The sequence below is a fragment of the Xiphophorus couchianus genome, chromosome 20, assembly GCF_001444195.1.
Source record: "Xiphophorus couchianus chromosome 20, X_couchianus-1.0, whole genome shotgun sequence".
NCBI classification, from domain to species: domain Eukaryota; kingdom Metazoa; phylum Chordata; class Actinopteri; order Cyprinodontiformes; family Poeciliidae; genus Xiphophorus; species Xiphophorus couchianus.
The window spans coordinates 6,503,637-6,531,425 of record NC_040247.1 but is presented as its reverse complement, the minus strand read 5'-3'; the positions used below and the strand labels follow the sequence as shown (position 1 = coordinate 6,531,425).

The 27,789-nt window shown below is 37.4% G+C and overlaps 2 protein-coding genes across 2 annotated transcripts in view; one reads left to right on the top strand and one right to left on the bottom strand.

The window, feature by feature from the left end:
• rap1gapb (RAP1 GTPase activating protein b) overlaps positions 1–27,789 on the bottom strand; it is a 108,713-nt gene that overhangs the window by 76,136 nt on the left and 4,788 nt on the right. The window lies entirely within an intron of this gene.
• LOC114135442 (spindle pole body component 110-like) lies at positions 14,310–16,184 on the top strand. Its single transcript, XM_028002746.1, has one exon. It carries the CDS (start codon positions 14,508–14,510, stop codon positions 16,182–16,184), a length of 1,677 nt encoding a protein of 558 aa, XP_027858547.1. The 5' UTR covers positions 14,310–14,507.

Here is a 27,789-nt window from a genome sequence, read left to right as displayed (position 1 = left end):
TTCTCCTCTCTACACTGCAGCTTAATATCCAGACAACAAAAATATTGTTCCATAGAAAAGCTGTCCAAACATCCAGATTCCCCCCAGGCAATGGTCAGCAAACCTTCAAGTGGAAGAAAGGCTGTTATATGTTGTCCTGAGGGAATAAGGAGCTATTACACACTTATAGAGTTCATCCCAACTGGGAGCAGCAAAGCAGGACACAGAAACATTAAATATTTACCATCTGTGCACCTAACAACATCCCTGATAACACTGCAAGGACAGCACACTCAGTCTCTGAGGCTTGAAATGATAAGAAATGTCAATTTTTAATATATTTTTTGGTTTACAGCTAAATAAATAAACACATAAATAAATAAATGCCAAGTTTTGCTTTATTTCTCTCTGTTATTTATTTAATTAAGAGGCAATGACTAAAAAAAATAATTTGGGGGGAAGCTGTGACACTTCACAATCACTGCTTGTTTTTAATCTGAATATTCAATGTAAAATGTCATTATGGCATAGCGGAAAAAAATAATAGAGTAAAATAAATAAAATCCAAAAGACTAATGAATTTGCAGTACACTATTGCTTTCTGTTGATCAGAGGAATGACTTTTCATGCTCTCAAGCTGTTTCATAACAGAAATAACTTGAGAATTTAAAGAAAAAATAAACAGTCCAGTTTTCTCTGCACAGAGTAACAGGGCAGCAAAGTGTACAAGTTCGAAAACAAAGTTTACAGTTTCATTTCCTTTCATCTTTATGAAACTCTTCGATATCCCATTGAAGGTGAAGCACGTTATTACAAAGGACGGGCCATCTTGCAGAGGTAGCGCTGCTGCTACCAGAGGAAACAAATGAAAATCCTCTCTGTTTACCACAAATCGCAAAGGCAAGACCACTGAGGACGCTGACGTTGTGTAACTCGCTCATCAAAGAGAGGCGGATTCTAGCAGGAACTCTGGAGACTATTCTCGTCTAGCATCACCCAGCCCCTGCAGATCTGAAATGTCATAAATTTCACAACTCTTCTCCAGGCAATGATAACAGAGGAATGTAGGGGAACACAGTGAAAAAAATAGACAAACAGACAGAACAGAAAAGAGGTGGGGAAAAAATGTGCTTGTAAGGTGCTGCTGTAGGCGGACATACATACTCATATAAAATATTAATGTTAGAGTTGCAACAATCAGCTATTTTAGTAATCAATTATCCTATTGATTATATGGACAATTAATCTATTATTCTAATGAAAAAATGGGTATATTCTGTAGATTTTCTTTTAAGCATTTTTATACAAAACATTAGACATGTATTAAAAGATGCAAATAAATGTTTGGGTTTTTTTTACATAAGAAAATAAACATGTTATTGTCTAAAATGCAATAACATCACTGCCTTTGTACACCTTAGCCATTACTTTAGTGTTGGATTGTGGACAAGGATGAAATATGAAGTCACAAATCACAGCATAAGAGAGGGAGATTTTGTGAATGTGCCCTCAGAGAAATGTGAAGTAAGGGCATAATGCATTAACTTTAACGCACCACGTTACCGAAGAAGCCCAGCAGGACGCACGAGTCATCCTCAGAGTGAAAGCCAAGAGCGGGAGCCCATTAGAACAAAGAAAAGAGAGATACAAAGGGAGAGGAAAAACCAAGCTTATTTTTCATGTAACAACCATTGAGTCGGGAGGAGAGCAGCCTGCCTGTGGGCCACGTCCTGGATTTAATGACTTTCCACACACAAACGCAACAGATACTCAGTAAGGGTTTGACTTTGATTTATCTACTCCATAGGGTCAGAAATAAGCAGAAAGATGTTTAATTTTTCATCAAAATAAACCTTCACTGAGCATGTTGTTTGGAAGTCCAGCTTCTGTTGTGTTGCAATTCAATTCAAGCATGATCAAACAGTTGGTGCACAAGGTTAAATGGTAATCTGGGGGCAATGTATTGTGAGGTTACTAATTATTATTAGTAACAGTAATAATATTGATTATTATTATTACCCCTACTACTAATAATAATTCTTATTTATATATAGATAATAATTATGATGCTAATGATATATTACTCATTATTGTCTCCTTTTCACAGCAAACATTCCCATGGATAATTAATAAAACTGAAGAAAATGAATTTTATACTGTTACATAATGACTTTATAATCTGAAAACATATAATGAGATTAAGTCTTTTTTGGCCACGCATATTCAAGTATCAGACATTTTATTGAAGTATGTTGCAACGACAGAACTAAAAATGTAGGTAGGAGCAAAAATAAATCCTTCTCAAGATTTAACTAACATTTTAGACTGTCAATTAATCCATTCTAATATCTATGCACAACAAAAATATCCTTATTTGTCAGGTTAGCAAATGTGAGTGGTAGTTGCTGCAAACTTCTATGTTCATGATTTCAATCCCAGCAGCAGGATTCAAACATTTTTTGGACATTGCTGCACAATATGATGCCATTGCTGCACAATATGATGTGGACGCATGCCACATCAAGTCTTCAAGGACCTACAAATGCATTCAATGGTAGAACACACACCATCACAATTTAGGACTTTGATATTGTCTTCAAGCATCGTTAAAGCTTCTTGTCTACTCCGCTTGAATCGTGTTAGACAATTTGGAGGCCAGGACATCTTAAAATAATCAATGCAAGAAAAAATTCAAAAGAAATTGTAGAAATGAAGCCATTGAGCTTGTCACTTGACAAAACATCCTATCACAGATGTGACAAAAGAGATGATTCTGCCGTCTCCAAAGCAACAATGAATGGGTAAATTGTACTCAGACGTTGCTGTCCATGGTTCTGAGGGCAGCAATAATAGGCTCCGATGGGACATTTCTGCAATTTTTGCTATAAATACATTTCTGTCAAAAATGTAGTCAAGAAGGCTGTAATGAAAATTACATGTAATGCTTTTGAATGCATTCCAAATAATCTAAAATGATACGTATAACATAATAGTGTTATTAGATAAAAAAAATATACATCAACTGATTAGCTACCCTTACGTTTATATCAACAACAAATTAAAGTGCAGTTATAAAACACAGAATTGGTTGGTCCAGTTTAAAAGAAAGTTTCACAATGCCATTTTATTAGCGTCTTAATTTCTAAGATACAAGCACAAACATCCATCTCCATGTTATGTTTAAACTGTTGACAAACAGCAAGAATTGTTCATTTTTCACAGCAGACTTTTCCACAACACAGTCATTTCAAACCATGTGTTATAAGGCCTATTTCTAGTGTCTGTAAACTCACTAAAAGGTTTGTGCTCTATCACACTCACGCAGAAACATGGTTGTAACAATTACTGTGAAGTGAACAAAAAAATTGAATTGCTGGCTTGAAACCATACCTGAAAAAAGATTTGTGTTTGTGTCACAGTCTGCAGCAGAAGTGTGATCACTGTCACACTGATTTCTACCCCTTCCTCAACTTCAGATGTGACATCAAAGGGCAAAGCCACTCTTTCTTTTGCCTTTGTTCTCCACGCGGCCTTTCGCTAAATCTGATGGTGCAGCCTGTGTCCAATCAGTGCTCGCTCTGACCCTTTGAGTTTCTCTACAATCCAAACGGGAATTCCTACATCTGATGCTTTAAGGAGACAGCACCTAGGAGATTTAACCAAATAAAACACATATCCGTTGCTAAAGTTCTAAGTCTCAAGCTTACTGATGGTTTTAGGACAAAAAGAAAAAAGGGATAGACTATCTGATGTCTGAAAGCTTTTGGTCATTTTATTTTTTCCCCAATACTATATTTCCATTTGAGAGCAAAGCCTATCAAATGTGAATGTATTTCAGGATGATAGATGAGAGGGAAACATCACATCTGAGATGAAGAGGCAGAAGAGAATCTATCATTGCTGAACTTCTGAATAAAAGAGAAGATCTGAAATGCTCAAGACAAAGGACGAAATATAACTTTGATCAAAAATGTACTTCATGAAATGTTAACAACTCAGCTTGGAAAGTTTCTCTGCAAATAATTTGCCTCAGTTCGGTATTTCCATATGTGACCTAATGTCTTGTGTTTGTGATTAAGATTACTACCATTATTGGTTTGTTTTCTGACTTTTGTGGCACTATGTATTATTTTGTTGTTTTGTTTTCCTGACAAATGTTAGCCAAGAAGGATGAGGAACATGCGCAATAAATGAGCTGGAGCAGTTGTCACTCCCAGGACAAGTGAAGCTTTTTCTGTCAGGGAAGAAGTTTAGCTTTCTTTTCAGCTAGTTCTGTTAAGTACAGGTTTGGTAGTAACCTGCTTCACTTGGTTGGTCAAACTGAAACACACAATCACAAAGCAATAGCTATTGTCAGTCACTGACCATTAGAATCTTCTCTACACATCTAACCCACTTACACTATTAAGTGCAGAGTAGTGATGTTGAATTTTTTGCCCTCATGAAGTTTGACTCCCCTAGAAACCCTTAGAAGAACAAGAAAGCATCTTCATCCATGAGCTAACTATTAAAACACAAAATATTCACAAAATTTTCACTCTTAGTTTCTGGTCTTAAAGTTAAGATGTATACACCATGCATTCAATCTCCTTGCTAACAGCTCCTAAAGTTATTCCACCAGCAAGTAAGGTGACCACAAAAATCTTGGTGCTACTGAAAAATCTATTACCTCCTGTTTATTATCAGCTATTTTTAATTTTCTTAAGGAGCAAGAGACTCAATATATGTCCTTTAGGGAATGCTATTAGCACTTTTAATGCTATCCCTCATAACAAATATAGGAAGATAAAAATTAGCCATTTACTATCCAAGCAGTAATCGGCTCACAGCCAGAAACAGTTTTCTTTCCAACTGATGTATTATTAACACCACTTTTGGAATAAAACTATATCTCGACTTCATACCTCATAGTTCACTACTGCCCAGGAGATAACACCAGGGTTAAGACTTTTCTCAACTTTCCATAAGATAAGTTAGGATTTGAAGCGAGGCAACTGTTTTGTTTATATATACTACCAATTATAACATTTCAGCTAAGAGGAGCAGTTATTTGTTTCAGATAATTCTACATTGTTCAATAGTTGTGAATCAACAATGGAGTTCTTGTAGTACTATGAGAAAATCAGCATTGTATCAGAAGTGTTCTTAGCTTATACACTATTTTGCCCTGGCTACATTTGTATGAGACTGCAGAGAAAAGACCTGCACTTAAACAGAAAAATATCTAACTGCTGTGTGCTGCATTTGAAACTACCTCTGTAGAACCCAGATAAGGTGAAAATGTGATATCAGAATGTGGACCATGGATATCTATTTTTTATTTATTTATACGCAGACAGTCTGGCTGTGAGATGATGTAAGGTTCTGCAACTTGCCAATATGGAAAGCACTCAAAGATGGCAATCCATTAAACAATGGAATGAGCAGGATATTTTGAAGAGACCAATATTCCCCAGAGAAGCCATGATATTAAATATTGAAGCCTGTAATGAGTTTAACGGAGAACCACGGTGGAGCCCTGGGCTACCAGCAATGCTATAAAATACCAGATTGATCCCATTCATGGATACAAGGAAATATTAAGCATTGACTGCTTAAAGGAACATCATCTTTTCAATAACTATGCAAAGTCTGTAAAATTGTAAAAAAAAAAAAAAAAAGCAAGTCATCAAGTATAGCAGATTTTTTTGTGTGCGTGTGTGATTTTGTCATGGTAACCTTATTTATTAGGCTGCTGGTAGGATGCCAACTAGGGTGGTTGTTTAAAATCTTCTGAAAAACTGTTCATTCAGAGCGGAGACTTTAAATGTTTGCGTATTTATGCTATCAAGGTTTCACCATAAATGTTGATCTGTCTGTACAAGATATAATAAACTTGTGGTGATGGGGGGGGGGATATTAATGGACAAGTAATTTATTCTGAACTACTTTAATCTGAGTCATACAGCAACAGGTACATTTCTACCATTTCATTGCGTTGTATTTACAAGTAAGCGTGAACAATATTTTCCACAAGAAAAAATATCATGTAGGTTGGAAATGTATTCAGGTTTTTTTTTTATTATTAGGTAGGCATGGGTAACATGAACTTAAAAGTTTATCTTAAGATTTTGTAGAATATATTGCGATGATAATAAAAGTCACCACAAAATGTGTAACCGTGTTTTTGGCTCTAAATCTATCACATCATACAGCTTGTGCATTACAAACACAAATGTTCCTCTAAAAATAAACCTGCTCATTATCAAAGCGTCCACTTCACTACACCAATTATGCTAAGTAGTACATCTGAACTGCTTAACAGTAGACTTTTAAACTGAAATGTAGCATGTGCTTGTGGTCACATGGAAGAAGAAAAAAAATTAAAGTAACAATTCCCAACCATACTTTGGTTTTTAGGGTTCACAATCATTGTTAGAGTTGGTTGTTATGATCAGTTTAGAACTAATTATTATAATGATAATTTTCTTTGCGGATGTATAATGCAGTGCATAAAGCCCAACTTCAAAAGCTCAAAAATAAAGTCAAATTGCAAGCCCTATGTCACCACAATAAATCCCAGTTATTTAAATTTTGTTTTTCATTATCTACTTTACAACATAGACTACACAGCTTACAGCTTAGACCTCATGAAGATTTTTTTAATTGCAGTTACAGCACACATCTTAAAAATAATCTATCTTTTTTTTTTAAGAAGAATATAACTGATAATATTCTTCAGTTCTATTCTTCAACCAGTAGCATGGTTATTAAACCCAGACACAGTATGATAAAATATCTGTCACATCTTTCCGTTCTGGAGAGATGCGACAGAATTGTCACATCCTTGGATGTCCTTGGAAATTGTGGGGGCTTTTTTCAACCTGCAGATAAAATGTACCATATCTTCATCTGTTCTATTTGCTGCAAACTGCTGCATGCCTGAACCGTACAGAAATTAACACAGCATGACACTGAAAGATGTTGCCCTGACTATGCAACATGCCTTTCATGACAGGCTCATCTGTCATACCTAGCTATATGCTGGACATTCCCTACTACTTTTTTCTTCTTCCTTTTTGTTTCCCTTGACTCAAGGTTGAGAGTTATATGGCTTCCTGACAGCAGAGGTTGGAACCAAAAAACAGAACACATCATGGTTCACATTAAATGTACAACAAAGTTCTTTGTTCAAGCAGTGATTAGGTGAGCATGTGGTGTTGCTAACTCTTTTTATTAACTTTTTATTCCCAAGCAGACACACCTGCAGTAAGATGTAAAGATAAAATACATAAGAAAAATAGACTATATTTCTACACAATCATATGTAACAACAACAGAGCTTAAATTCTCTTTTGTTGCCAGTGACATGGTCAGGTTTCAATTGTGTAAATTCCCTAGATACTAATTTATCTGCAGGCTACAAAATGTCCTTTTATTTCAGCTGTTCCCATAGTAAACAATATATGATGTCTCTAGAAATCAAATGCATAAAAAGCTTCCACTATATGCTATTCCTTTACGAGCTCTATTCATCAGAGCAGTGCATCACTAAGAAATAAGCATGCCATCTGTTAGAGGAAGGACATCTTCTTCAAGTGTCGCCTGTTTATTGGCTGAAATGTCCTATTTTGAAATATTTATTGACTCCATGTTTCTACAGTTAATAACATATTGTGCATTTAACATAGAATAATAGTGTGCAATGTTTGCTGTGGACTGATTTGTTCAATGTGGCACATATCCCCAAGCAGATTAAAACACCCACAACCTCTGAGTCTGTTTATATTGAATTCAACTGGAAGCTGGAAGAATACACATCATGAATATCAATTATTGCCAAAGTGGAGCTGTGAAAATTAGCAGACAGTCCTATTGTGGAGGTTAATGGAAACTCAGAAGGCGTTTCACTGTGGGGTTAATACCAGTGCTAAGCCGCTGTCATTGACTTTCAATAACAAATGAAAAAGCGTGTATGTCCTCATGATTAATTAGTAATATGATTAAGTCAAAGCATTTATTAATGGAAAATATAAGAAACATGTAAAATAGTTTTCTCAAAAACATAAAATTCCCTCTTGAAGAAATTATTTGCTGTGGAAAGTCTTGACTATATACATACATAAACAATCTATACTATGAATTGTTTTGTTAGTAAGAAACTATTAGAATATGACAGCAAAATTTAAATGGGACACACACACACTATGCTTAATAATTGCAGTTCAATCTAAATATGGATTGATTTGTCGCATTTTTCCACTGCTTGATGTGGTCTATGATGAATCTGTTTAATATGATTACAAATGAGGTCAGCAGTCACAGTAGAAGCTTGCAATTTAGCCTTACTTAAAATATATTTATTTCTGGTTTCCTTCTGAGTTTCCAATAAAGACTAAAAAGGAAATGTTTCATTTTTTCTGACAATATGCTAAATCACAGCATATAACATGTAGAATTTTATTTATTCATGTCAATTCTGTAGATATTTATCAACCAATAACTGAATACATACATCTGTAAGTAAGCAAGTTAAGTAAGTAAGTTTAATTTATAAACCTAGAATCACACCCTCAGGACTGTGCGTCCCTGAAGCAATACTTTGCCTGAAAAAGAGACAGAGGGTGCAGTGGGATCAGGTGAGAAGGAATGTCTCCAGTCAATATCTCCATTTCAAAATAAATGTAAAATACTCCTGTTTACTGTTAAACAAACAATCAACAACACCCAGTGTAGTAGAAGTGCATCTTCCTGTCAATCAAACAGCTTCTGTGCACTGCTAAATTTACAGCTAACCTTCAGACAGCTACAGCTTAGTGAGCAATAAAATCAGAACAGGAACAAATCGCTCCAGTGTTTTAATCTCCAGAGGTGAAACTCTCTCCTTCAGGAGCTGGTGTGCAAGATGGAGCAGTAAACACGATGTATGTGAGTCCCCTGGTGGTGTCTTCACCACCAGATCACTGGAGGCACAAAGGAGGGAAGCTTCAGCTCTCCTGTTTTAGCCTGTCATAGAATTTGGCAAACTTCTTCCTGTTTAAAAGAAGACTAATGATTCCATCTGTCAATGTGTACATTGTCATTTGTCATATTGTCAACATCACTCAAACAAACCATATTGGCCAAAAAGTAAAGGTAATGCTTTTTTAACATATCACCAACAGAAAAACTCATCAGTCAAATCATATTGCAGACAAGCATCAAAGGAGGAGCTTCCCTGCGAGACCTAGTTGGAAAAGTGTTTGACGCAATCACCCTACATAAATTACAACCTGTCAAAGTGATCAGGGATTAACTGCTGGCAGCATAAAAATGCAAGAAAAAAACATACAGTGCTGGAGATCACTTGCAGATTTATAAACAACTTACGTTGCCTTAAAGGGAACCACGACTAGTTATAAAAATAGACCTTATTTGGGAAATATTTATCTTAGATGTAAAAACAATACAGTAATAACACTGTAGGTTACTGTATGTTTAGTTTTTTTAAAATAAATTTTAATAAAATATTTTCACAGGAATGTCGCCATGTTGCTCACGTTGCAATGCATTCCGGGTAAATTACGTGTAATGTCCAACTGCCTGGCTCCTCCAGCCAAAACAGTGATGAGAAATGTTATTAAGCCTTCCTAATTGAAATCGATTGGAGCGTAGAAATCAGAAGAGGTGATGAGGAGGAGGAGCAAACAGAGGAAGAGGGCAGAGTGGGCTGTAGGAGCTGGTGTTTAGCTGCTGCTGCTGCCTTCAGCTTCATAAATGAAACAATGACTGACACTTACCTCTGGTTGGACTGTGTGATCCGGTAAGCACTTCTATAGCTCTGTGTCCAGTTAGGGTTCGGTTTAGGGTCCGAACTTTGTTCACTGTTGGTAGTGGTTTCACAGTGCTGGTGTTCTAGGTCCATTAGCATTTCTAGTAGTAATAGCTCCATTAGCGCTGCTTGTCTTTCACCTTTCTCCCACCGTGTGTAGCGCTGTCTGCGGTTCAGCATCAGCTGTGCTGAGTAGAGTCTGGTGTGGTGGTCACAGCGACATCGGACTTTACGGTCCAGTTGGATTGGTGATGTCAGTACCGCAGGCCGTATAGCTCCTGTTAGCATGGCAAGGAGCGTCCAACGCTGCCTGTCTCAGCGGCAGCACGGCATTTATGTTTAGCTCTTTAAGGTAACGATCACCTGTTACCTGCTTCCTAGTTCTGCTGGTATAAATGGCTCAGTGTTGTGGAGAAATGTCCAGGGTCCAGATTAGCTCCTTCGTTGTGTTCCACTCCGGCTCTCGCACTTTCTTTCATGTGTGAAACTATCCAGATTTATGTAAATTTTATTTATTTATTTAATTTTATCACAGCAGGTAGTGACAGAGTGTGGCATTATCTAAAATTACGCCAATCAAACGCAATATGATAAACAACTACTCTGGTAAAGTTAGCCTTCCTGTGTTTACTCTGTAGACTCCAGTAAAGAATGGGCCGAATGACGTCATCAACCCATCGGTGAAAAAATGGCGACCTCCATGGGTGAAAAATATAACAAAAAACGTACATTTTTGAAGTAATTATGAGTGGGGTATCAAAAATAGCAATTTTTTAGGTAATAGGAAAATTGCAACATATTTAGGCCAACATGTTCAAATAGTTCTGGACCCTTTTAATGCATTGAAAAAATACAACATTCCTGGCATTTAAACAATATAGTGCTGTTTATACTGAATGCAAAGTCAGCATTGATTTCTGAATCTGAACCGTTAACCTGGGATATAAACTGTCTTATATAGCAAGTGAAATAGACGGGCCAGCCCAAGGCATGAGCAAACTAAGCAGCCGCGTAGGGCCCCAAGGCCACTATGGAGCTTCTGAGGGGGCCACTATGGCTTCCAGGTAAAGTCTATAAACTGGTGTTGTAGTTATGCTATCAGTAAGCAATGACTAGCCTTGTGTACCAAACATAAACAAAGTTGTAGGTGCATACAAGCAGGTAATGACAAAACTAGATTGATATCTTTTAATAAAAACCTGTTGTCTTTCAGGGGAAATGAACAAAATAGGAAAATAAATTTGAAGGAACAGCCCATCTACCAGAAAAATGTACTACATAAAACAGCAAATAAAAGCTATAGCGTGGAGTAGGCCTGTCATGATAAAGGGTAAATCAATCAATCAATCATACCATAAGTTAAAACTATCAATGTCATTTTAATTATCGGCATTATCGTCTCTACCGGCCTTTTTCTCTTTCTGTTAATGACACTGAATGAAAAAAGGCTCAACTCCGGTGCTCTCCACTGACCCTCCCTTCCTCATTTCCTTAGTGTAAAGCCCAGCACACCACACGATTTTAGAGCTGTCGGCCGATTGTCGGCTCATTTTCAAAACCTGACAGATCACACGTTAGCCCACAGAAATCCTAGGTATAACGGTTCGATCGGTTCGTTCCTGCCGTGTGGAGTCCAACAATGGGCACAAAATAATGGTTACAAGTCCAGTTAACTAATTTTAAAACCAGGCATTAATCAATGCTTTACTACAATCTACCTGCAATGCATGTGGCTAGTTTCAGCGTAAAGTCCTGACTGAATGAAAATCATTATAACCTATTTACCTCACCTTAACTAAGAATAGCTGAAAAGTTACTGGGTTTATCAACAGCGGTAGCAATTTCGCTCCAACTCCTCCTCTTGTCATTTCTATATTCTTTGCATGTTGAATAAACATTAATGTTGTTTCCACTATCATCTCCAATGTCCGCTGGACTTCGGGTTGCGCCGTATAAGCTGTTTGGGATTCCCCTCCGTAATTTCCCCTCAGAAAGCTCGGAGGAGAATCCAGCTTTCTGATTGGCTACCTGTCACATTCAATAGGCTGCGTTAAGGTCCCAGAAGGGGAAAACCCCTGATTTGGATCGGAGCAGCAACGACGATCGTAACACACCACACAATCTTAGAAAGACCAACTTTTTAAGATTGTTGTAAGGGGAAAAATAGGAGCAAAAAAATCGCGTAGTGTGAACTATTGCATCAGGTAGTCGATGTGCCCATCTTCTCTATTTAAATCTAATTATTACTGAAGGGCAACATAATATACAGACTTCATAATCTGCCCTCTTTTGGTTGAATGCAGTATTTATTTCCACTGTTACTTTATGTTCTTTAAGTTTTTTTTCCAAGTGTGTTTTTTGTTAATGGAGACCATTTTATTTTTGTTTTTGGTTGTTTTTGTAGCAAGTGTGTAAAACTGTTTATATTTCACCTCAAATCCATCCTCATTACCTGTGTATATTTGTTTTTCTTAGTTTTTGAATTGTATTTTATTTTGGCGGAGAAGCTTTTATTTTCTTGTTTCCTGTCTCCTCGTCATATCCTGTGTGTTCGCGCTGCCCTCCTCAGTTCGCGCCAAGCTATGCTGGGGAGAGGTAAGTGTACAAAGCTGTAGTCTGTTTGTGTATTAAAGTATTCAAAATGTCCTTAAAAGTATGTTTGCCAAACTCACAAGTTGTTATATGTTGTTCCCCAACTGTTTTATGTTTAGCACAGCACTGTACTGGGTACTTAATTCCCACGTTAATAACATTTATTGAGTTTACCGTGCCAATGTGGTCATTTTTGTTCTTTTGATTTGTTAAGGTGTGTGTGGGAAAGCCAGAGCCCAAGAACTGGAGTGCTGATATATTCTTGTTTTAAACATGTATGTGAGTTGCTTCAAAATGTTATCTGAATGTTAGATTAATGTATTTCATATATTTTCATATTATAATGGAAAATCCTTTTTGTTATTAATTCAGTTTGAATTATAAAATATTGTAACTAATGGGCAGATTATTTTTGTTTGGGTTTTATTTTAATTGTTTTGACATTTTACTTTATTATTTGTGGATGTCAGATAATTTTGGTTGGTTTTAACACAGTCCTGTACGAGTTCGCACCAAGCTGCGCTGGGGAGAGGTGTGTGTGGGAAAGCCAGAGCCCAAGAACTGGAGTGCTGAAATATTCTTGTTTTAAACAGAATAAACCTGCCCTACTGCTGCAATACACCCCGGTGTCCTCGTCTCCTGGTTCCCTTTGCCTATTACACACAACGCAGAGTACATACAGCAGATGAGTCGAATGAGAGTGGCTACATTTTGTTTATTTTGTTTATCAGCTCCAGTGTTAAATGTTCTTTTGAAAATAAAGTGTATCTATCTTTGGCAGGAAATCGCATGCATTATTACGTCATTTCCATTAAATCAGTGTAAAAAGGTCTTCAAACAATATTAGCGTTTATCGCAATAATTTTTGAGACAATTAATCGTTCAGCAAAATTTGCAATCGTGACAGGCCTATGTATATCCCAACTTCCTTTACCAGCGGTTATTGTTAGTAATTCTACCGAACCCTCTATTATCCGCCGCTACAGTGTGCTAACCAACTAGCATCACGGCATGTTTTTTATTTTATCTACAACTACTACTAAGTGGTAGTTGTTATTGTGTCTTGTCTCTATGCTGTAACTGCGAAGTAATTTCCCTGCTGGGATGAATAAAGTACTTATATTCTATTCTATGTAAGACGCAGTCTGCGTTACTCCCATTTCTCTGAACTTATTAGAAACGGCAGAGCAACAGGCAGCTCAGAGTCTCCACGCGCCACCTACTGGTGAAACACCACTACTACACCCATCGTCATTAATCGGTCGGTCAGTTGATCTTGGTTTGTCTTCATCTACCATCCAAGATGGTAGATCATGGAAGAGAGGACCTAAATATGAGGACATACAAACAAAAATCATGCATTTGCATAGGTCTGAAAATGACCTAGGCTTAACATTTACTGTGGCACACACTGAGTTTGGGGTGGTCAAGCATGGTGGGGTGGGTTTGAGATCCCTGGTTTTCTCATGGGTAAATCTTGCAACTTTATTTGTGCTCAGCCCCGACTAGTTCAATTGTTTTATTATTATTATTTTAATTAGTTCTTGTCATTTTCATTTTATTAAAGGATTTTATATTTATATATTTATTTCTACTCATGGCATTAACTTAGCAAAATGTTACCTCTTCCCACATCAATATATGTATATAAAGCAAAAAAAAAAAACTACAAAAGCAATAAATGTTTGATTAAAAAAAACAAACTTTCCAGACCTCATCTACTTATTACAAATTTTCTTTCCAGCTCTCTTTTTCCAATGTTTGCTGACACAAGAAGAAGAAAATAAATGTTTGACTAAACAAGCAAAATTAACTTTCTAATGAATAGATATTGAAAAATGTTCAAAAGAAATGATCACATATGGCGGAAAAAAACAAGCGACTATTTTGAATATAAACAAGAATAAAAAGCATGAAATTTACTGGTGAGATGATGTAACACCACCAGCAGAAGAAGATTCTGTGATGTCACTAGTGAGGCAGTCTGTGTGATGTCATCAACTAGACATATATGTACAGAACACAATTCTGCATATCTTTCATTGCTTGCTATATAGCTGACCAGTTCAGACATACTCAAAGCTCTTTCAAATACCGTTCAGGTAATTTAGAAACCGACTGATTTTAGAGAACTATTTAAGGGAAAATGTTTCATCAAAACCCAAGATACCACAATGGAAAGATGGGACCCCAGATGAGAAGGGGATTCCAGCACAACTCCCAAGGCAGGTTCCCTCCTGTGCACCCGAATGTTTTACACGAGGAAATCCAAAGGCTGCGTGCTTTTTTGGAAATGGAGAGAGCCCAAAGGTTTGAAGATAACCAACGACTGGCCCACATGGAAGAAGAGCTGGAAGAAACGAAACTCCAGTTAAAAAGGCAGAAAGCTATCAAAGAAGTGTTCATCAACAAGTCCAAAGAGTCAAAGAGGGAACTCGAGAGAGTAGAGAAGCTTAGTGATCCAGCAGTTGTCAGCGCTGCAATCCTTGCTTCCAAGGTGCACAACGATATGAGATATAAGAATAAGAAGATGCTGCAACAAGACTTTGTAGATTTAAAGACGGCCCATCTCCTCAGCCAGGAAGCATTTTCGTCAGAAATCCAGGCTGAAAAAGAGAAAGGTAAAGCCCTCCAAGAAGAACTGGACAAACTCCAGACTTCTTACGAGGAGCTTTGCTCTAAGTATGAAGCTGACATTGCTCTGGTGAGGCAGGAGGCTGAGATACAAACGTTTTGTGAAGAGAGGAATAGTGAGGTACAACAGCTCCTTGAAAATCTAAGAGCTGAAAAGGAAGATATGTTTCAAAAAATGTCAAAAGAGATCAAATTTCTGAAAAGCAGCGAAAAAAGTTTGCAGGACGAATTGGACCAGGTCAAACGTTCATATGAAGAACTCGACGGGAAGTATGATAGAGATGTTTCTGGACTTAAAGCCCAAGTAGAAACATACAAGAAAGAGATAGATTGTGAAAGAGAAGCCAGTTCTGAGAGAGCGAAGAAAGACCTTGAGGAAATCAACAAACTGAAAGCTGAGCAAGATCATCTCTATGAAACAATGACAGAAGAGTTCCAGACCCTGCAGCAGAAATTCAACGGGCTCGCAAAACATTTAAAATCTAATATAGGCCAGTATGAAGCAAGCCATTCTTCACTTCAACAGCAGGTGGAAAATCTTCAGATGCAAATAACTGAGGAGAAAAAAGTTCACTTGGAAGACTTGGCGCTACTCCACAACATAAAAGCCATGAATGCCGTCCTCCAGGAAAACGCAGCAAAAGATATGAAATTCCTGCAAGAAAAGGAAAGGGATACGCATACTGAGTTAGAGAAGATTAAAGGTTTGTACAAGGAGCTGAATTGTAGATATAAAACGGATGTTGCTGCACTAACACAACAAGCAGAAAAATATCAACAAGTAAGTTGTGAGAGAAATATTAAATTGGAAAGAGAAGAGGAGGATCTTCAGTTTGCCAACTCTCTGGAAGATGAGAAGGAAGATCTACAACAAAAAACATCACAAGAGTTTACAGATTTTCAAGAGAAGGAGAAAGATTCAGAGAGCCAACCTGACCAGGTTGAAGTTTTACATCAAGAGGTTTCTTCTGAGGAGGATTTCTCAGAAGAAACCTCATCAGGTTGTTCCACGGATTTGGAATCCATGGCAAAGACGGAGTTTGCTGTAGAAACCATCCAGGAGAATGTGGACAATCCAGATCCTAAATCCATGCAGGATGGTAAAAGGAAAAAGCCAAAGCTTTCAGTTTGGAAAAAACTACGAAACATTCTGTGTTTGAAGAAACCGAAAAAAGAAGGAAAAGAGTGAACGAAAATCAAAGTCTCACTTTAACTATCATGCCATGCGACGCTCCGTCGTGACAAAAATTAAAAAGGCAAGTTTTTTCCCCCCATTAACCAACTAGAACAAAGATCCCTTCTTAACCCAATTCAAAAAACAATCAAACGCTAAGATGAATTTGAAATATGAAAAAAGCGGGCAGCACGGTGATGCAGTGGTTAGCACTGCAGCTTCACAGGGAGGATGTGTCAGATCCTCTGTGTGGAGTTTGCATGTTCTCCCCGTGCTTGCATGGGTTTTCTCCAGGTGCTCTGGTTTTCCCCCACATCTCCTAAAACATGTAGGTTAGGTCAATTGGTCAATGTAAATTTCCCCCCAAAAGTGTTCAAGAAACTGCAAGAATTGCTTTAAAAATCACCTAAAAATCTTGAGGCATCAGCACTAAATCTAAGACTATTCCTTACCCAACGATGGCTGCTTCCTCTACTTTAGCTCTTTTCCCTTCACTTTTTTAGTGGCAGATGGCACAGTGCCACAACACAAAGCTCAATATTTATAGCAACCGATTAATTTAAGAATTAAAATTCTTCTTGTAATAGAAATGATTTCTGTTTATTTTCTCTCTGTTTTTGTAGTTTTATGGTTTGTCCTTTATTTTACCTTCTCTACTCACATTTTATGTTGCACTTGCACTTTTTCGTAGTGAAATGTGTCTAAAACCGGAATTTAAAAAAGGTTAACAGAAGGATCATGCAGTGGCTTTTTAAAAAAAGTTCCAGGGTGACTGTGGCTCAGTGGGTAGAGTGGTCGTCTTGTGATCAGAAGGTTGTAAGTTCGAGTTCAGCTTCCTCCTGCCACATGTTGAGGTCCCCTTGGGCAAGGCACTTTTGTTGCTTACTGATCTGCATATCGGTGTAAATGGGTGAATGTGACTGTAGTGTGAAGTGCTTTGAGTGGTCAAAATGATTAGCAAGGTACTACATAAGTTCAGTCCATTCATCTTTTTGTTTCTTTGATAAATCCTGTGTTTATTTTTTTTATACCAAACATAAAAAAGCTGATTTAACAAGTTTGGACTTCTTCAGGGTCCCCGGGTGTTAAATTAAGGTTAGAATTACATCTGTACGTAATATTAGATGATAATTGTAATCATAATTTAATACTCTGGACCCCAAAGAAGCCCAAACTTGTTCTATCTGGTTTGTTTGTTATAAGAAAAAACAGGCTTTATCAAAAATGAAAGGAACTGTGTGATCTTTCTGTTAGTCTTTATTTAGAAAAATGTATTCAATATAATATAACAAACTTAATAAAAAAGTGCAATTTAACATGAAAAACTGAGTAGAAAAAGTAAAAACGAAGCACAATCCATGAAACAGAGAAGATAATCAGACATTATCACTGTTAGTGAGGAAAATCGATTCTTAAATGAATACATTGCTATAAATAGAAACCTATGTGTTGTTGAGCTAATGTGTAGTCTACTGGTATAATAGAGAAGAACGACAGGATGCTCAACATCTTCAGAGGCTGTAGACCTCAACACAGTTATCCCGGGTTCAATTCCAAGTCTTGGGTAATCTGCTGCATGTCAGTCCCTTCTCTCTCCTCCAAATCTCCAGTTCAATTACTGTTTAATAAAGGCCACTAGAGAATAAAAAACTAAAAATGTGCCTGCCACCACATTGTGCTCATTTCCTCATGTTGAAAAAAAATGAAAAAAATACAACGCTTTCTTGCTCTCTCTCTCTCATTCTTAAATAATAAATGTTACATACATATACTGTACATACACACATACATAAATGCACACACACACCCACCCCAACATGCACACATACACATCCCTTCCATGGGCTGCCACCTTATCGTGGTGGAGGGGTTTGAGTGTCCCAGTGATCCTCGGAGCTATGCTGTCAGGGGCTTCATGCCTCTGGTAGGGTCACCCAATGCAGAGAGGTCCTAGGTGAGGAACCAGACCAAGTGCAGCCCAAATACCCCTTATGATGAGGACCACCAATGGAAACAGTGTTCCCTCTCCCGGACGTGGGTCAACGGGGCCCCACTCTGGAGCCAGGCCTGGAGGAGGGGCACGTTGGCAAGCGCCTGGTGGCCAGGCTTTAACCCATGGAGCCCTGTCAGGCTAAACAATAAATATTTAGTTTACAAACTACATTTAGCATTAAGCTAAATATTTATTTAAGCTTAAGATTTAGTGACCAAGCTATATATATTATATTGAGCTAAATGATAAGCCTTGAGCAAGCTGAATACTTAGCTCTGAGCTAAGTATTTGGCTAACAAGGCAAATATTTGTCTCTGAACTGAATATTTAGTTCAGACTAGGGTAACGGGTACCAGGATTCCGGACCCGTCAGCAGCAGATGAAGCTGAAAAACAACATGTAAATGAGCACACGGGAGACGCACTCTGTGTTACTCCAATTTCTCTCAGCTTATTTATTGAACAAACCAGCTCATTTAACTGTCAATACAGTCCAATTTATAGTTCAGTAACTTACTGTACACATTAGACATATTCCATCATAGACATCAACATTAGCTTTCCTTAAAGCAGAAATAATCCCATAACATCATATTTTGTCACAATTCCCTCAGGTAACATGTACCTTCAATTCACTGCACTTTATATGCATATTTAATCACACACAGTGACATTTCATGGGCATGTATCTTACAGTTGTTGTAAACTGGCATAACTATCTTAGAATTCAAACTACTTTAAGTGAATGCATTAAATCAGTTTAACCTTCCACCACTGTGTTTAGAACACAAATAAACCCTGGAGCCTGATAACTCTCTCACATCATGGATTATATGTATATCTAGGCCTGTCGCGATAAACGGTAAATCAATCAATCGTACGATAAATTAAAACTATCAATGTCATTTTAATTATCGGCATTATCGTCTCTACCGGCCTTTTTCTCTTTCTGTTAATGGCACTGAATGAAAAAAGGCTCAACTCCGGTGCTCTCCACTGACCCTCCCTTCCTTATTTCCTTAGTGTAAAGCTCAGCGCACACTACACGATCTTAGAGCTGTCGGCTGATTGTCGGCCCATTTTCAAAACCTGACAGATCACACATTAGCTGACAGAAATCCTAGGTATAACGGTTCGATCGGTTCGTTCCTGCCGTGTGGTGTCCAACAATGGGCACAAAATAATGGCTACAAGTCCAGTGAACTAATTTTAAAACCAGGCATTAATCAATGCTTTACTACAATCTACCTGCAATGCATGTGGCTAGTGTCAGCGTAAAGTCCTGACTGAATGAAAATCATTAGAACCTATTTATGTCACGTTAACGAAGAACAGCTGAAAAGTTACCGGGTTTATCAACTGCGGTAGCAATTTCGCTCCAACTCCTCCCCTTGTCATTTCTATATTCTTTGCATGTTGAATAAACATTAATGTTGTTTCCACCGGATTTAGATCGGAGCAGCAACGATGATCTACCGTAACACACCACACAATCTTAGAAAGACCAACGATCTAAGATTGTTGTAAGGGGAAAAATAGGAGCAAAAAACCTGTGGTGTGAACTATTGCATCAGGTAGTCGATGTGCCCATCTTCTCTATTTAAATCTAAGTATTACTGAAGGGCAACATAATATACAGACTTCATAATCTGCACTCTTTTGATTGAATGCAGTATTTATTTCCAATTTTACTTTATGTTCTTTAGGTTTTTTTTCAAGTGTGTTTTTTGTTAATGGAGACCATTTTATTTTTGTTGTTTTGTTTATTTTGTTTATCAGCTCCAGTGTCAAGTGTTCTTTTGAAAATAAAGTGTATCTGTCTTCGGCAGGAAATTGCATGCATTATTACGTCATTTTTATTAAATCAGTGTAAAAAGGTCTTCAAACAATGTTATCGTTTATCGCAATAATTTTTGAGACAATTAATCGTTCAGCAAAATTTGCTATCGTGACAGGCTTAGCGTGGAGTTTAGATCTATAACCTAAACGGGGCCTGAAACTCAGAATCTTATCGGACCAAAATGATATGCTTGATGGTCGGGTGGGGTCGGGTTCAGGACTTTTAGACCTCTTTTTAACAAGCCTACAATACTTAGAGCTAATAGAAAATTAAGCGAGGATGCTAGGAAAGTAAAATAACTTATAGTTTAAATAGAGGAGAAAGTAGTTTACCCTTTTGAAGAAGTAAGGAAAGTAAGGTACAGACCTTCATTAGACACCACAAGTACCCATGTGTCACAATCCTGCTGTCTTGTACTCCTATCAATCACACATCCCAGAAGATTTGCATTTGACACATCCTGCAGTTTCAACGAGTGACAAAATGCACAGAAAATGGAAAGTAAGCCAAAAAATTTTAATAGAAGTTAGCTTTGATACACAATGTTAAAAAACCATCTCCTGTGGTGAAGAGGCAGAAAAAAGCACACAAGCTTCATGAAATAGAAATTCCTCTCTCCTAAATAGTTAACATACTTGGATTTTAATTGCTCAGCTAGCAAATGAAAAAGACAAACGAGATTGATTAATCAAAATAAAAAAAATCTGCCTTCCTGTCTACATCTCAGCATAGCTCCAACAGAGAGTGCCTCTGGGTCCATAAACAGTTCACCTCCAGCGTTTGCCAAAATAACTTTGTATTGAATTTCACCCTCGGCAATTACATAAGAAAAATACAAACATGCCAAAGACAACCCCTCCCTCTAATCACCTGAGCTTGTTAGTTAGCATTTACTAAGAACAATTCCTTGGTGTAAGCATTGAGCTTGCTCCCTGCTTCCTTCTTTCAAACGTTCTTGTACTATTACCAGTGACAGGTTAGATGGGAACATTAAAACCGTGAGTTATTTTCTTCTGTATTTAAAAGTCAGTCAGGGAGAATGTGTGGGAAGGTTCACAATGAAGGAAAGTCATGCTCACAGGGAGCTCACTGCCCATAAAAAAATATTCTGCCACTTAAGCCTTAGGAATTGGGAAATAAATCAGGATGGAGACACTCAGCGACTATCAAGAGTTGAAGGAAACTATCTGATTCTGAGATTATCTTTGGTTTTATCCTCTGCAAGAACTTAGATGTATGATAGAGCAAATATTGTGCAGGCCATTTCATTCAGCCCCATTGCTTTTAATAAAAAATAACTTACCATTCCTGCAGCGACTAGCAACTGAGGTCAATACAGTAAAGTTATGCCACAAATAAAAAACCTTTTCATAAAAGTACCTCCTACACTAAAGCACAAAGAGCAACACTTGCAAAGTCTCGCTTTGCCTAGGGCTCCTTTCATCTCTTTTAAACCAAAACATCAACGCAGATCGAATCTGGGCGGAGGATGAGGATCAGGAGATCATCCCAAACACTCCAACATGAGCCAAAATTAAACATTTAAACAGTTTCTGTGTACAGCTTTTGGCTAAACAAAGTTAGAAACAAAATGACAAACATGCATTAATGTGTTAATGAACTTTGGATTTCTGAACATATAATGATTAAAAGAATTGGATGTTCTATTAAAAAAAATGTTTGGCAATGAAATGATAATGGTATTCCCTGTGTAACACCCCATAAGAATGGATAGAACGAAGCAATATAGGAAAGAAAACATGATGATGCAGTTGGCAAGGACAGATGTCTCTGAGAGCTGCAGGGATTGAAAAAAAATTGTAGGATGAATCGAAGAAACAATTATCAGCCAGAGAGTAGAAAATTCAAATACAGAACCTGCTAAAGTAAACAGAATCCTTAAAATAAGGGTTCATAATCACAAAATTCATGACAGGACATGAAAGGAAAGAAACCAGAGAAAACTTAACATGGTACAGAACAGAGAACGGCCTTCAGCTTAAGTTATAAACATTTACACTGTTTCTTTTTGTTCATGTCGCTCATATCTTCTGATGATTTGCATACTATTACTTATTAATTCAGACCTTTAATAAATATTTGATCATCCGCCTGCATTGCATGATGTTGCTGCACAAACCATGTTGGCATAAAGGGAGACCAATAGGTGAAGCTTCTGTGCATCAATGCCTGTGCAATAAGAAGGTGATTGGATCACCAAAGATTAAGCAATCAACTGCTTCCTTTCTGGTAAAAACATAAACTTAAATAAAACCATAATTCTGATTAAATACTCAAACTAATGAAAATACTCCACACATTTGTTTTATTTTTTCTAATATAAAGCAAGCAATACAGTAAAGGGTTAAAGAGGAACAAATATTTCAATCTGTATTTATCCGTCAGACTCTAAATTTAGCAAACACACCGTGTCCTGCACTCTAGCCACAAGCAATGATTAAATGCATTGTGTCTTTTTGACCTCCTGCATGTCCTGCTGCTCCCACTGAAGGCTATGGTTATTATAATCTCTAATACAAACGAAGGAAACTGGTAAGAAATGGCCACCAGACAACTAGTATAGCATACTAGTTGCGTGCTTCAGAGCAAGTCTCAAGGACTCCTTCAAAAATTACCGCTCTTATTCTCAAAACTGAGATTTGTCTGACTTCAATATGCTGCAGGCAAGATTCTGAAAGGAGCAAATAATCGCCTAGATAACCACAGGACCAATAAACAACCATTGTCGAACAAATGTTATATAATATATTCTAATTCAGAAGAACTTGGCTGAGACACATATTTCATATTCTGATATGTTTAAGCATGACCGCTTGCAACTAAAACATATTTGCCCAAGAAATCCATCACAGCCTCAGGGCTAACTTGTTGCTGTCATTGAAGGAAGTGCATGCAGATGAAACAAACTTTGCAGGTGTTGCTGTGGTCTATTAGCTGACTTCCTCTTCATGTAAATTATACACAATAAGTAAAGATTTACCTTCTGCAGTAAATTTGCATCTCAGAATGGCTTCATTTTTTTCTCACTGTTGCTGTGTTTTCCTCCTCTCTTTCCTTTCCGGGGAGCAAGGCAGTGTTGCTTGCTGCTTCTTACTGACATTTCACAGCAGCAAGCTCTCTGCATGACGCGTGTTAGGGAGTATACAACTGTCTGAATGTGTGGAGAGTCAGAAATTAGAACCCTGCATGAGGCATTACAATCCCTTTAGAATTGAATGAAGGATTATGCTGCTTTTTCTGAGGTGTGCACAGTTGATAAAAAGAGCAAGGCGTCCAGCTGACTGATAAAAAATGCAATATAACTGAAAAACTATGATAAATCATAGAAAATAGAAATGCAAAAAAATAAATACATGCCGTTTGAATTTGCTTTTAATCTGAACCACATTTCCTGCCTTAGCCATGTGTTAATGTAGATATAGACTCATGAAGTGCTGCAAAAAGTATCCTTAAACAACAATTCCTACATTTGTATTAGATTTTTAATTTAGTCTGACACAAAACAGTAAGACAACAGAATAATAATCGGCTTTATTGGGAAAGTATCTGTGCATGAACCGCAAATTTATTGACTACAACAGGCATAGAAAGACGTTTGGTAATTTTGAAAACAGATTTCCAAAATGTGCAGCTATTGGAGGGGAGATTAAAGAGTTGGAAATATTTGTGGCAATGAAGCAAAATGCAGGCAAGCAGGTCATCACAGTCGTGGGTTCTGACTCATGTCTCCTGCAGGCTTGTATGCGATGTACTGAGGTTGAGACTCCCCCATCCCAGAATTTCTCTCATTATGCCATCATAATTCAGCTTCACTTCACTATTCTGACCCTGGCCTGGATTTAGTATCAGTTAATTTCATTACAACTGACAGAAGGGGGTGTTCACGTGGGTTAGATGGTAAACCACTGGCTCTATTGTCATTATTGTACATTAATCACTCAAAGGTGGAGGCTTTGCCTGAGTACACCATCTTTCTAAAGACCTCAAAGGTTGAAGGATCATTTGGTTCATGCAATTTTGTATCAGGCCTATGAGATCATCTCACTTGTTGTTGCCCTTTCAGTTAACAAAAAATCCTATTAGGTTCATGGAAACCAAGCTAAACCAATTTAAAAAGCCAATAGTGGCATTTTCAATTTCTTATTGCACTATGTAATGGATATGATGAATTCAAAGGTGCACATCTTTACTCTTAATTTTGAAAGTAGTGGCAACAACTTGTGTTTCTGTGTCTTATTTGTATTGTTTAATGTAAACTACCATGTAAAAATTCAATGTTGTCTGTAGTTTTCTAATAAAGACTATTGTAAATGATGTGCAACATTATTAAGATGGAAAAAAAAGGTATTCTATTTATGTCATAAGGAAACCAGTGTCCTTATTCTAAGTGCTTTTGGGCTAGCAGTTAAGGGGTTCAAGTGTATTTAACTCCCATGAGAAAGCTAAACCTCACCACTGGCAAATTTTGAAAGATTCCAGCAAAATGGGCGGAGCTAAGAGACAGTCAAGTGTGGGGCGGCAAGGGGGTGAGCGAGCAGCTTTGATCAGGTTTCATTTTTACTAGTGCTGTCAATCAATTAAAAAAATTATCAGATTAAGCAAGAGCTGTGATGCCGCTGAGCTCACCAGTTTGACTCTCCTCGTTCATCTTCTTGCTCACATTTGCAAAACTGAATTGCTGAATGGAGTACAAGACAGTGTAACGCACTGCTTTGAACTAAGTCACCGTCTGCAAGAGAGAGGCATTTAGGTCAAATTAGGTAAGCCAATGAATCTATATTATGCTGTATCAACGCATTAAACTTTTTAGATTAATCGCATACTTTAACACATCAACGTTAACAGCCCTAATGTAAAAAAAAAAATCGTTTAACATCTATAGAAGTAAAAGAAATGAGACCGAATAACTGAGTGTGCTTCAACAGAAACTTAATGTTTTTCTCTCTCTGCATGTGTGGAATTGGAGGTGACTCTCATTATAGCACTTAATTACAATTGGGAGAAAGCCAGGGTCTTCATGCTGCATGGGTAATGGGAGGAACCATGCTGCCAGCATTGCTGAGCTGCCCCAGAGAGTCTGATGGCTCTTATCAGTGAGTTCTTTCCAGCCTTCTGACCTTTCAACGGTTCCCAGAGCCATCCATTACCGCTTCTCCTCTTCCAAGGAAACACAACACAAGAAACCAGTGTGTGCTCTTTCCTTTACAACAGGTAAGAGCTCCAAAGGATTTCCGCTATTAGATCCTGCCAAACTGATAAACAATTCTAAGCAAGACACAGGAGATCGATAGAGAAGTGATGAGAATTACCATCAAATTCTCTTACAGTTTTGCAGAGTTTTTCTAAAGATTTCTGCAACATTTAAATTAATTCTTAACATCACCTTTAGGTGCACTGCTTGCTCATCACCATACAGACAAGGGAGGGCAGTTTAGCAACCATCTGTTAGGAATTCCATAACAATACAGACAGACAGATAGATGGGTAGGTAGGTACTAAAACTGAAATAAAAAAGAGGTGCTTTGACCTGAAATAAACTTTAGGAAACAGATAAATACTTGTTTTAAATATGTGGGTGTAGTTTTAGTGTTGTAGCAGCTGGAACTTTTATGTAGAATCTATTTGTGCACATGGTCTACTTATAACCAAGTTCATAAGCATTCAGTTTCTTCTGCTGTTGTGGAGGTTTTCACATATTCAAGCAGATGACATTAAGAAAAGTTAATCCTGGAATAAAACTTTTTTTCTAAGGCAAACCAAATATTATAAGAACTTTTTAACCTAATCTAATATCAACAAATATGCAGAAGCTAAAAATATGTACAGACATTTTTCACATTTTTCAAGTGTAGTTATACAAAAAGACAAAGAAAAATGTCATCATCGTATGATAAAACTGCAGTTTTTTTTTTTTTACATCCTAAATCCTGGTAATATTTAAGTTTGAATTGGTTGAATTATCCTTCTTTTAAGTTTGTTCCATGCTTAAACATTGCTGCCGTAACTTTGCTTCACTCACAATCCTGGGTTTGTTTGTGGTAGCATTTTGTTGCAATTTACATGTATGTAAATGTTCCCGTTAAAGCTAACACTTCTGGACCATTGGATGAATATGAATGTTTCTTTTGCTTTAGGGTACATTTATGGTAAATTATTTATTTTTCCTTTTTACTCACCATTGTTGGTCCTTTTCTTAGATGCTGTATGGGAAGGGCCGGCACAGCATTTCCTGCTGAAATGGCTGTATGATGTCACTGATTGCATCACTGGGTTCAAAACAATAGAGGGTTTTCTGTTTTGTGTTGTTTGTTTTTCACTTTAAAATAAGCTTTTGAGGGCGTGCCGTGGTGGCGGAGGGGTTAGCGCGACCCACATTCAGGCAAAACGTAGCCTCGACGCGGCTGTCGCGGGTTCGACTCCCGGAGCCGACGACGTTTACCGCATGTCTTCCCCCTTTCCTGTCAGCCTACTTTGAAAAAGGGACACTAGAGCCCACAAAAAGACCCCTTGCGGGGCGATAAAAAAGCTTTTGAGTTGTCTTTTATTAATGTTTTATTTTGCAGACCATTTAGTTATGTAGATGAGTTCATTAATAATCTTACTCCTGTTCTTTGTTTGAGTTATGTCACTGATTTATGAGCACTAATATAACCTGACCGAGTTTTAATTTTAATACAAACATTGTGATTAAAAATTTTATCACAGTATGAAAAAACAAATCATGACTCTTGTTGTTTGTATATAAAAAGATAAGATATTGTAGAGTTTTAGCCACAGCAGACACTGAAAATGTGCCTATAGTTTAGGACGTTTCAGTCACAATAAACACTTATTGGGAAAAAATACTTGAATGCTCTAATTATACATAGCTGTTGTCAAGCAACAAATAAAAATATCCAGCTCTTAAAAAAAAGAAGAAACACTCAGTTATTACGAAACATTTTCAAACAACCCTATAATCAACTATGGTTTGGAGCAGCATGTGAATTAGGTTTTACAAATTTGAGCATAAAGAATGTATCTTCCTGGCTCAGCACAAACCCACAGGGTTGCAAATGTGTTATTTTCTGCTATTTGCAGTTTTTCAATTCCTTGTAAATAATCTGTTGTTTCTATTCTACTGAGTTGTACATGTTTCTTATTCTGAATATGCTATATTTCATATGGTATTATTGTATTTTTACTATTTTTCTTTCTCATCTTGTAAATTTACCTACCTTTACCGTCTCTTAACTTTGTGTGAATCTGGATGCTTCCATGTGCCTGTCAATTTTTAACCATATTTAACAATGGACAGCCTCTCACATAAGTGGACGTGTAACACACATCTCATTATTGCATTTGCACATTGCCTTTAGGCCTCCAGCATCACCTTTACTCAAGAACATTAAGATTTTGATTGTTAGCTAAACCAGGGGTGGGCAACTCCAGGCCTCGAGGGCCGGTCTGCAACTTTTAGATGTATCTCTACTTCAACACACCTGAGTCAAATAATGAGGTCATTAGCAGGACTCTGGAGAACTTGACTGCACTTAGGAGGTGATTCAGCTATTGGATTCAAGTGTGTTGGACCAGGGAGACATATAAGAGTTGCAGGACACCGGCCCTTGAGGACCAGGATTGGCCAAAGTTTTGTAGCATGTGCACCACGACTGCAACCATGCCTAATGCAAATGCGTGCCCTTACTGCAGCTTTAAAACAACTGCTGTTTAATAGATTGCAGCAATCCTGCAATAAAAATATTCCTTAATGCAACACTCTGCCTA